Genomic DNA, 12,059 nt, shown 5'->3' with positions numbered 1-12,059 from the left:
GCTGAACCTGATGTAATTGCATTTAAATTTAAGTTGGAACATCTCCGCATTCTGCTTAAGGAGGTATTATCCACTCTGGATGATTGTGAAAAGTTGGTCATCCCAGAGAAACTATGTAAAATGGACAAGTTCCTAGAGGTGCCGGGGCTCCCAGAAGCTTTTCCTATACCCAAGCGGGTGGCGGACATTGTTAATAAAGAATGGGAAAGGCCCGGTATTCCTTTCGTCCCTCCCCCCATATTTAAAAAATTGTTTCCTATGGTCGACCCCAGAAAGGACTTATGGCAGACAGTCCCCAAGGTCGAGGGAGCGGTTTCTACTTTAAACAAACGCACCACTATACCCATAGAGGATAGTTGTGCTTTCAAAGATCCTATGGATAAAAAAATTAGAAGGTTTGCTTAAAAAGATGTTTGTTCAGCAGGGTTACCTTCTACAACCAATTTCATGCATTGTCCCTGTCACTACAGCCGCATGTTTCTGGTTTGATGAGCTGATAAAGGAGCTCGATAGTGATTCTCCTCCTTATGAGGAGATTATGGACAGAATCAATGCTCTCAAATTGGCTAATTCTTTCACCCTAGACGCCACTTTGCAATTGGCTAGGTTAGCGGCTAAGAATTCTGGGTTTGCTATTGTGGCGCGCAGAGCGCTTTGGTTGAAATCTTGGTCGGCTGATGCGTCTTCCAAGAACAAGCTACTAAACATTCCTTTCAAGGGGAAAACGCTGTTTGGCCCTGACTTGAAAGAGATTATCTCGGATATCACTGGGGGTAAGGGCCACGCCCTTCCTCAGGATCGGCCTTTCAAGGCGAAAAATAGACCTAATTTTCGTCCCTTTCGTAAAAACGGACCAGCCCAAAGTGCTACGTCCTCTAAGCAAGAGGGTAATACTTCTCAAGCCAAGCCAGCTTGGAGACCAATGCAAGGCTGGAACAAGGGAAAGCAGGCCAAGAAACCTGCCACTGCTACCAAGACAGCATGAAATATTGGCCCCCGATCCGGGACCGGATCTGGTGGGGGGCAGACTCTCTCTCTTCGCTCAGGCTTGGGCAAGAGATGTTCTGGATCCTTGGGCGCTAGAAATAGTCTCCCAGGGTTATCTTCTGGAATTCAAGGGACTTCCCCCAAGGGGGAGGTTCCACAGGTCTCAGTTGTCTTCAGACCACATAAAAAGACAGGCGTTCTTACATTGTGTAGAAGACCTGTTAAAAATGGGAGTGATTCATCCTGTTCCACTAAGAGAACAAGGGATGGGGTTCTACTCCAATCTGTTCATAGTTCCCAAAAAAGAGGGAACGTTCAGACCAATCTTAGATCTCAAGATCTTAAACAAGTTTCTCAAGGTTCCATCATTCAAGATGGAAACCATTCGAACTATTCTTCCTTCCATCCAGGAAGGTCAATTCATGACCACGGTGGATTTAAAGGATGCGTATCTACATATTCCTATCCACAAGGAACATCATCGGTTCCTAAGGTTCGCATTCCTGGACAAACATTACCAGTTTGTGGCGCTTCCTTTCGGATTAGCCACTGCTCCAAGGATTTTCACAAAGGTACTAGGGTCCCTTCTAGCGGTGCTAAGACCAAGGGGCATTGCAGTAGTACCTTACCTGGACGACATTCTAATTCAAGCGTCGTCCCTTCCTCAAGCAAAGGCTCACACGGACATCGTCCTGGCCTTTCTCAGATCTCACGGCTGGAAAGTGAACGTGGAAAAGAGTTCTCTATCCCCGTCAACAAGGGTTCCCTTCTTGGGAACAATTATAGACTCCTTAGAAATGAGGATCTTTCTAACAGAGGCCAGAAAAACAAAACTTCTGGACTCTTGTCGGATGCTTCATTCCGTTCCTCTTCCTTCCATAGCTCAGTGCATGGAAGTGATCGGGTTGATGGTAGCGGCAATGGACATAGTTCCTTTTGCGCGCATTCATCTAAGACCATTACAACTGTGCATGCTCAGTCAGTGGAATGGGGACTATACAGACTTGTCTCCGAAGATACAAGTAAATCAGAGGACCAGAGACTCACTCCGTTGGTGGCTGTCCCTGGACAATCTGTCACAAGGGATGACGTTCCGCAGACCAGAGTGGGTCATTGTCACGACCGACGCCAGTCTGATAGGCTGGGGCGCGGTCTGGGGATCCCTGAAAGCTCAGGGTCTTTGGTCTCGGGAAGAATCTCTTCTACCGATAAATATTCTGGAACTGAGAGCGATATTCAATGCTCTCAAGGCCTGGCCTCGGCTAGCGAGGACCAAGTTCATACGGTTTCAATCAGACAACATGACAACTGTTGCGTACATCAACCATCAGGGGGGAACAAGGAGTTCCCTAGCGATGGAAGAAGTGACCAAAATCATTCTATGGGCGGAGTCTCACTCCTGCCACCTGTCTGCTATCCACATCCCAGGAGTGGAAAATTGGGAAGCGGATTTTCTGAGTCGTCAGACATTGCATCCGGGGGAGTGGGAACTCCATCCGGAAATCTTTGCCCAAGTCACTCACCTGTGGGGCATTCCAGACATGGATCTGATGGCCTCTCGTCAGAACTTCAAAGTTCCTTGCTACGGGGCCAGATCCAGGGATCCCAAGGCGGCTCTAGTGGATGCACTAGTAGCACCTTGGACCTTCAAACTAGCTTATGTGTTCCCGCCATTTCCTCTCATCCCCAGGCTGGTAGCCAGGATCAATCAGGAGAGGGCGTCGGTGATCTTGATAGCTCCTGCGTGGCCACGCAGAACTTGGTATGCAGATCTGGTGAATATGTCATCGGCTCCACCTTGGAAGCTACCTTTGAGACGAGACCTTCTTGTTCAGGGTCCGTTCGAACATCCGAATCTGGTTTCACTCCAGCTGACTGCTTGGAGATTGAACGCTTGATTTTATCGAAGCGAGGATTCTCAGATTCTGTTATCGATACTCTTGTTCAGGCCAGAAAGCCTGTAACTAGAAAGATTTACCACAAAATTTGGAAAAAATATATCTGTTGGTGTGAATCTAAAGGATTCCCTTGGGACAAGGTTAAGATTCCTAGGATTCTATCCTTCCTTCAAGAAGGATTGGAAAAAGGATTATCTGCAAGTTCCCTGAAGGGACAGATTTCTGCCTTGTCGGTATTACTTCACAAAAAGCTGGCAGCTGTGCCAGATGTTCAAGCCTTTGTTCAGGCTCTGGTTAGAATCAAGCCTGTTTACAAACCTTTGACTCCTCCTTGGAGTCTCAATTTAGTTCTTTCAGTTCTTCAGGGGGTTCCGTTTGAACCCTTACATTCCGTTGATATTAAGTTATTATCTTGGAAAGTTTTGTTTTTAGTCGCAATTTCTTCTGCTAGAAGAGTCTCAGAATTATCTGCTCTGCAGTGTTCTCCTCCTTATCTGGTGTTCCATGCAGATAAGGTGGTTTTACGTACTAAACCTGGTTTTCTTCCAAAAGTTGTTTCTAACAAAAACATTAACCAGGAGATTATCGTACCTTCTCTGTGTCCAAAACCAGTTTCAAAGAAGGAACGTTTGTTGCACAATTTGGATGTTGTTCGCGCTCTAAAATTCTATTTAGATGCTACAAAGGATTTTAGACAAACATCTTCCTTGTTTGTTGTTTATTCAGGTAAAAGGAGAGGTCAAAAAGCAACTTCTACCTCTCTCTCTTTTTGGATTAAAAGCATCATCAGATTGGCTTACGAGACTGCCGGACGGCAGCCTCCCGAAAGAATCACAGCTCATTCCACTAGGGCTGTGGCTTCCACATGGGCCTTCAAGAACGAGGCTTCTGTTGATCAGATATGTAGGGCAGCGACTTGGTCTTCACTGCACACTTTTACCAAATTTTACAAGTTTGATACTTTTGCTTCTTCTGAGGCTATTTTTGGGAGAAAGGTTTTGCAAGCCGTGGTGCCTTCAATTTAGGTGACCTGATTTGCTCCCTCCCTTCATCCGTGTCCTAAAGCTTTGGTATTGGTTCCCACAAGTAAGGATGACGCCGTGGACCGGACACACCTATGTTGGAGAAAACAGAATTTATGTTTACCTGATAAATTTCTTTCTCCAACGGTGTGTCCGGTCCACGGCCCGCCCTGGTTTTTTAATCAGGTCTGATAATTTATTTTCTTTAACTACAGTCACCACGGTACCATATGGTTTCTCCTATGCAAATATTCCTCCTTAACGTCGGTCGAATGACTGGGGTAGGCGGAGTCTAGGAGGGATCATGTGACCAGCTTTGCTGGGCTCTTTGCCATTTCCTGTTGGGGAAGAGAATATCCCACAAGTAAGGATGACGCCGTGGACCGGACACACCGTTGGAGAAAGAAATTTATCAGGTAAACATAAATTCTGTTTTTTATTAATTTTTAAAAAAAGCCTTCCCAACCCCCCCCCCCCCCCCCCCAACCAAGATGGTGGAAAATAGGTAGAGGTGGGAGGGTTAGAGCTCTGTTTGTGGGGGGATCAGGGAGGTTGGGGGATAATATACACAAATAAAAAATATATTTATATAAAAAAAAGCCTTTTATTTTAGTACTGGCAGACTTTCTGCCAGTACTTAAGATGGAGGTGACAACTGTGGGGTAGGGAAGAGAGCTGTTTGAGAGGGATCAGGGGTTGGAATATGTCAGGTGGGAGGATGATCTCCACACTAAAGCTAAAATTAACCATACAAGCTACCTAATTAACCCCTTCACTGTTGGGCATAATACAAATGTGGTGCGCAGCTGCATTTAGCGGCCTTCTAAAAAAGCAACGCCAAAGCCATATATGTCTGCTATTTCTGAACAAAGGGGATCCCAGAGAAGCATTTACAACCATTTGTGCCATAATTGCACAAGCTGTTTGTAAATAATTTCAGTGAGAAGCCTAAAGTTTGGGAAAAATGTAACGTTTTTTATTTGATTGCATTTGACGGTGAAATGGTGGCATGAAATATACCAAAATGGGCCTAGATCAATACTTTGGGTTGTCCTGACAGATATCAGTGTTACAATGTAACTATCGCTAATTTTGAAAAACAAAAAAATGGTTTTGAAATAGCAAGTGCTACTTGTATTTATTGCCCTATATCTTGCAAAAAAAGCAAAGAACATGTAAACATTTGGCATTTCTAAACTCAGGACCAAATTTAGAAACTATTTAGCATGGGTGTTTTTTGGTGATTGTAGATGTGTAACAGATTTTGGGGGTCAAAGTTAGAAAAAGTGTGTGTTTGTTTTTTTCATCATATTTTATAAAAAAAAAAATTATAGTAAATTATAAGATGAGATAAAAATGGTATCTTTAGAAAATCCATATAATGGCGAGGAAAATGGTATATAATATGTGTGGGTACAGTAAATGAGTAAGAGGAAAATCACAGCTAAACACAAACACCACAGAAATTTAAAAATTTCCCTGGTCCTTAACGGTAAGAAAATCGAAAAATGGTCTGGTCACTAAGGGGTTAAACAACTTTCCAATTGAATTCTATTATCTAATTTGCTTTATTCTCGTTATCCAATTTTGAAGAACAAGCAATGAACATTGGTGAGCCAATAAAATGAGGCATATATACTGTATATGCAGCCACCAGTTAGAACCACCTGTGCCCTACCTAGGTAGGCTTTTCAACATAGGATACCAAGAGAAATTATATAATGGAAGGAAATTGGGAAAATTGTTTAAAATTGCATGCTCTCTCTTAATTATGAAATAATAAGTTTTTGGGTTTCATGTCCCTTAAAGGGACAATATACACTCATTTTAATATAACTGCATGTAATAGACACTACTATAAAGAATAAGTTGCACAGATACTGATATAAAAATCCAGTATAAAACTGTTTAAAAACTTACTTAGAAGCTCTCAGTTTAGCTCTGTTATAAAGGTAGCTGTAAAGCCCACTGCAAGTGGGAAATAAGACACTGCCCCCCTCCCCCTTCTTTTGCATATGAAAAGACCCTTTACACAAACAGGAACAAGCTGGAAAAGGTAACTGACGGTGTTCTGATAAAACTTTGGGGCATGGTTAGGAGTCTGAAAATCAGAGCAATATTATTTAAAAATAAGCAAAACTATACATTTAAAAAAAACAAAAAAACTTTATGGGCTATATAAATAGATAATCTACAAAACATTTATGCAAAGAAAAAATGAGTGTATAATGTCCCTTTAAGTGCACTTCCCATCATGCTACACAATTTTCATAGTTTTAAGGTAGCATACCACAATACAGGTATGTCACAGCATGCAAGTTTCTGGCAGGTGGTTACATCACTGCGGCAACTGTTTAAGCAGCAGTAAATTCACCCTTATGAATGTCTGTGTCTTTTGCTTGGCATATATAATATGTGCACACTGGTAACTGTAATTAGCCTACACAGATCACTCCTCCTTTTGGTAGCACAGAACATTAATGACGCCTTTGGTTCCCAGTCACTGACATACTCCCATCTTCTCCTCCACTATTATTACCCAGTGATTTTAGATAATCTCGCCAGAACTAAGAGCCTTAGAAGTATCCTCAGTACTGTGAGGTTCCGCAGACAATTTTTATAAAGACAAATGTTAGCTTGTTTGCTGGTTATCTAGTTATGCAGGGTTTTAGATATGAGACACATACATTAGAATAAAATGTTTTAAAAATGTTTTTTTTTTTTTTTAACTTTTTCTCTCCATGCCAGCAAGTTTTTAATCATCAGGTCATAAGCATTCTCCAATGTAAACCCCCACACACCTTGTCTGGGGCCTTTCATCAGGCTGACGATGGTGATTACCTTCAAATTAGATGGGTATATGACACCAATTTAAAAAAGAGGTCTTATTCCCCTCTAAATCAGAGGAAGGGATATATATATTTGAATCTGGGATTGGCTAATGGCTGTGACACAATACAGGGGACAGGGAAATAAAAGGAAACTGAAATTGAAAGTTTGTGTTATTGCGTTATTTATTTTTTTATTGTGCATTTCACGATCATGCAATTCTACGGCAGTTTCCAAAACTTCAATCCAAAACAAATCTTTTTAAAGTTAAATGCAAAATGATTCTAATCAAATTTACTAATCAAATACTGCTGGAAATGTCAAACTCACTTTATGTCAATTTCAGAGGATTCCCCAAGTATGGAATTCCCTGTTCTTTAAGGGGCCATCAATTCTATCTTTGAGAAATACAAAACACCATTGTGCGCTTCATATTCACATTTATGCCATTTTTAAAATGATTGTAAAGTTTGCTTATTAAAACACAGTATATAAGATCATTCATAAAAACAGGGGCACTTTTCATTGATTAATTTTTTTTAAGACATTTCATTTGTAAAATAATTACCATTTAGTGATGGTTATTATTGGGCCGTTCCTCTACCCGCATCTCATACTTTTATTTAGCTGATCAATGATGAATCCGGCTTCATCTAAATGTTGCGGGCCCCACAAGCTTGACGCCAAAGCGGCCCCACAACATTTGGATGAAGCCGGATTCGTCATCCATCAGCTAAATAAAGTCTTAAAAAAATTGTACTCAATGAAAGTGCACCTGTTTTTAATGATTTTATATACTGTGTTTTAAATACGCAAACATAAATACTTAAAGGGACAGTCTAGTCCAAAATAAACTTTCATGATTCAGATAGAGAATGTAATTTTAAACAATTTTCCAATTTACTTTGATCACCAATTTTGCTTTGTTCTCTTGGTATTCTTAGTTGAAAGCTAAACCTAGGAGGTTAATATGCAAATGTCTAAGCCCTTGAAGGCCGCCTCTTCTCTCAGGGCATTTTAACAGTTTTTCACCACTAAAGGGTGTTAGTTCATGTGTGTCGTATAGATAACACTGTGCTCACGCACTTGGAGTTCAGATGAGCCAGCTCTGATTGGCTAAAATGGATGTCTGTCAAAAGAACTGAAATAAGGGGGCAGTTTGCAGAGGCTTAGATACAAGATAATTACAGAGGTAAAAAGTGCATTTATTAAAATCTGTTGATTATGTAAAACTAGGGAATGGGTAATAAAAGGGATTATCTATCTTTTTAAACAATAACAATTTAGTGTAGACTGTCCCTTTAAGTGTCTGAATATGTGGGCATTTTATCACTGTCACATATTTTATTAAAAAAAAAATATGACTAAAAAATGCTCCATATACTCCAGTTTTCCTACATAACTGATTTTATAACTTATCTTCCCTCTTGCAGGTAAAAGGCCCAGGTATAGGCCTTCTTGGCCATTCAAAAGGAGGAGACCTGGTCCTCTCTATGGCCTCCTTCTTAAAGGGTATTACAGCATCAGCTGTAGTCAATGGTTCTATTGCTAATGTGGGTGCAGCCCTTCACTACAGAGATGTCATTCTTCCACCAATTTCATTTGATGTGAAGAAGGTAACTTTCTCAGACACTGGAGTTGCAGATATTACTAACATTTTGAACAATCCACTGGAAGAACCTCACCGTGCAAGTCTTATACCCATATGGAAAGCAGATTGCAAACTCCTGTTTATTGTAGGTCAAGACGACAGGAACTGGAGGAGTGAATTCTATGCCAAAGCTGCAAGTGACCTTTTAGAAGAGCATGGAAAAGAAAAGCCAGAAGTTGTCTGTTATCCTGAAACTGGACATTACATTGAACCACCTAATTTCCCACTGTGCAAATCATCTTTCCACAAGTTGGTGGGTAGGCAAGTGGTATGGGGAGGACAAACCAAAGCCCATGCCATGGCACAGGTTTATGCCTGGAAAAAAATTCAGGACTTCTTGTTTAAGCACCTGATGCCACATCATTTATAATCATTATGGCAGGCTTCAGCTGCTACGCATATAATGGAAGTCTTTTAGGAATAAATTCACTTAAAGAGATACAGAATTTAAACTATTACAATATGTAGATTTATAATTAATTTCAGACGGCTAAATCAGTACATATACATTTTTGTACTTAAGGTACGCACAAAAATATATATTTTTTTAATCTATTACAGTATCTAAAAATGTTTGATTTTTAAAAAAAAAAAAAAAAAAAAAGTTATGTGTTTAAATGTCAAATGAAACTTTCAAAATGTTGTGCTGATTTTTTTTTTAATGTAGAATATGTTGATACTTAGACCTTATTGAATACTCGACTTTCTTAATATTGTTGAAATGACTAGTTAATGTGTTAGTAACTAGTTCTTGGCAACAATACAGGGATATAACCACTCAGGTGCTAAAATAAATGTCAGTGACGTGTCAGGTTTTATAATACATTACAGTTACGCAGCCAACAATGTACCTGCATTAATCACTATCTGTATTTCTACTGTAATACTTGAGCACTACTTGTTTGGAAACAAAAAGAACATTTAAAAGGGACAGTGTAGTCAAAATTAAACTTTCATGATACAGATAGGGCATGCAATTTTAAAGAACTTTCCAATTTACATTTATCAAATTTGCTTTGTTCTTTTGGTATTCTTTGTTGAAAGCTAAACCTAGGTAGGCTCACATGGTAATTTCTAAGACCTTAAAGGTCATCATAGAGGTAAAAAGTGTATTAAAGGGACAGTCTACACCAGAATTTTTATTGTTTTAAAAGATAGATAATTCCTTTTATTACCCATTCCCTAGTTTTGCATAACCAACACAGTTATAAATACATCTTTTACCTCTGTGATTATCTTGTATCTAAGCCTCTGCAAACTGCCCCCTTATTTCAGTTCTTTTGACAGACCTGCATGTTAGCCAATCAGTGCAGGCTCATAGGAACCCCACGTGCGTGAGCACAGTGTTATCTATATGGCACACATGAACTAACACCCTCTAGTGGTGAAAAACTCAAAATGCCCTGAGAGAAGAGGCGGGCTTCGAGGGCTTAGAAATTAACATATGAACCTCCTAGGTTTAGCTTTCAACTAAGAATACCAAAAGAACAAAGCAAAATTGGTGATAAAAGTAAATTGGAAAATTGTTTAAAATTGCATGCCCTATCTGAATTATGAAAGTTTATTTTGGACTAGACTGTCCCTTTCATATAAGTGTTGGTTATGCAAAACTGGGCTTATCTATCTTTTTAAACAATAAAACATTAGTATTAAATATGTATTTGTGCCAGCCCTTTTGAAGAGGAGTGCAATTCCACTTTGGTCTTTATATATAAAGTATTATAATTATATATGTCCTCAAATATAAAAAAGGTATTGCTGCAATACAGTTGTTACTATTCTAGATTGTAAGTTCCCATGGGAACAGGGCCCTCAATTCCCCCTGTATTTGTCTGTAAAATTTTGTCTCTTATCGTATTGTTTCTCCACTGTACTGTTATCCTTGTACCCATGGGCAGCGCTGCAGAATCTGTCGGCGCTTTATAAATAAAGAATAATAATAATATTTAATTACTGGACTAATAGGTCTACTACAATACAATATATATATATATATATATATACACACACACACATATCCACATCCACATCGCTGGAGGGAGGGGTGGAACCGCTACAATGCAGAAAAAATAAATGCAGAGAGCGGGAGGGAGGGGGAATAGAGGGTAGGGGAAAAGATTGTTGAGGGATGGCAGAAACTAGTTAGAGAGCTTTTTGTGAGGGATCAGGGAGGTGGAAAGGTAAGGGGGTAATCCTACACTTCATAATAAAAAAAAGTCTAAAACTGCATACTTGCAGACTGTCTGCCAGTACTTAAAGGGATAGTAAAGTCCATATAAACTTTCGTGATTCAGATAGGGTATGCAATTTTAAACAGCTTTTTAATTTACTTTTATCATCAAATTTGCATTTTTCTTTTGTTATTCTTAGTTGAAAGCTAAACCTAGGTAGGCTCATATGCTAATTTCTAAGTTCTTAAAGGCCGCCTCTCATCTAAATTCATTTGACAGTTTTTCACAGCTAGAGGGCGTTAGTTTGTGTTTCATATAGATAAGTTATCTAACACTGTTCTCATGCACATGAAGTTATTTGAGTCAGCACTAATTGCCTGAAATGCAAATCTGTCAAAAGATCTGAGATGAGGCAGTCAGCAGAAGCTTAGATGCAAGGTAATTACAGAGGTAAAAAGTATATTTCTATAACAGTGTTGGTTTTGCAAAACTGGGGAATGGTAAATAAAGGGATTATCTATCTTTTTAAACAATAACAGTTTTAGTGTTTACTATCCCTTTAAGATTGAGCTGACCAGTGAGGGAGGGAAGAGAGCTGTTTTGGAAGGATCAGGTAGTGCTCAGGGGGTGGGAGGGTAATCTCCTCTACACTAAAGCTAAAATTAACCTTAACCAAGCTACCTGATTAACCTCTTCACACAGGGGATAATACAAATGTGGTGGGCAGCTGCAATTAGCGGCCTTCTAGTTACCAGAAAGCAATTGCAAAGCCATATATGTCTGCTATTTCTGACCAAAGGGGATCCCAGAGGTGCTTTTACAAACATTTGTGCCATGATTGCACAAGCAGTATGTAAATAATTTCAGTGAGAAACCTAAAGTTTGTGAAAAAGTTAACAATTTTTTTATTTGATCGCATTTGGCGGTGAAATGATGGCATGAAATATATCAAAATGGGCCTAGATCAATACTTTGAGAGATAGCTGCTACTTGGTGGCTGCACGAAAATGCCTCTCTATTGGTTCACCAGATGTCTTCAGATAGCTGCTCTTTCAAAAAAGAATACCAAGAGAATGAAGCAAATTGGATAAAATAAGTAAATTGGAAAGTTCTTTGAAATCACATGCTCTATTTGAATAATGAAAAATAAGAAAAAGAAAAAAATTTGGTTTTCATGTCCCTTTAAGGGGTTAATTATAATGCAAAGCAACTTTGTTCTTCTAAAGAGTTGCTTACCTTCATCAAGGATCTTTTCTTTGTTGCATAATGCAGTCAGTCTTGAAAGGACATTAAAACCAAAATTTTAATTTTGTGATTCAGACAAGCCATACAATTTTTTTTGTAAAAAGTTTCCATTTCTATTTGTAGTTTTTATCCCCAATTTTCAGTCTAGACAGGGCCTGTCACCTGACAAGTGACCAGTAACTAGGCTGACCATATTGCCGCTTTAAAAAGGGACACATATGAAAAATACATGTCAGGGCTGTTTAAAGAACTGTTT

The 12,059-nt window shown here is 39.3% G+C and overlaps 1 protein-coding gene across 1 annotated transcript in view; it reads left to right on the top strand.

Moving 5' to 3' along the window:
• The window catches only part of LOC128645057 (acyl-coenzyme A thioesterase 1), a 41,014-nt gene extending 30,677 nt beyond the window's left edge, over positions 1 to 10,337 (top strand). Inside the window, exon 3 of the mRNA XM_053697807.1 lies at positions 8,170 to 10,337. Within this exon, the coding sequence (XP_053553782.1) occupies positions 8,170 to 8,757 (588 nt within the window). The 3' untranslated portion in view covers positions 8,758 to 10,337. The remainder of the gene's footprint in view (positions 1 to 8,169) is intronic.
• The last annotated feature ends 1,722 nt before the right edge of the window (positions 10,338 to 12,059 follow it).

The sequence above is a fragment of the Bombina bombina genome, chromosome 1 (assembly GCF_027579735.1).
Source record: "Bombina bombina isolate aBomBom1 chromosome 1, aBomBom1.pri, whole genome shotgun sequence".
In the NCBI taxonomy this organism is placed as follows: domain Eukaryota; kingdom Metazoa; phylum Chordata; class Amphibia; order Anura; family Bombinatoridae; genus Bombina; species Bombina bombina.
The sequence above is the reverse complement of the archived record's forward strand: the minus strand, read 5'-3'. Positions and strand labels throughout refer to the sequence as shown.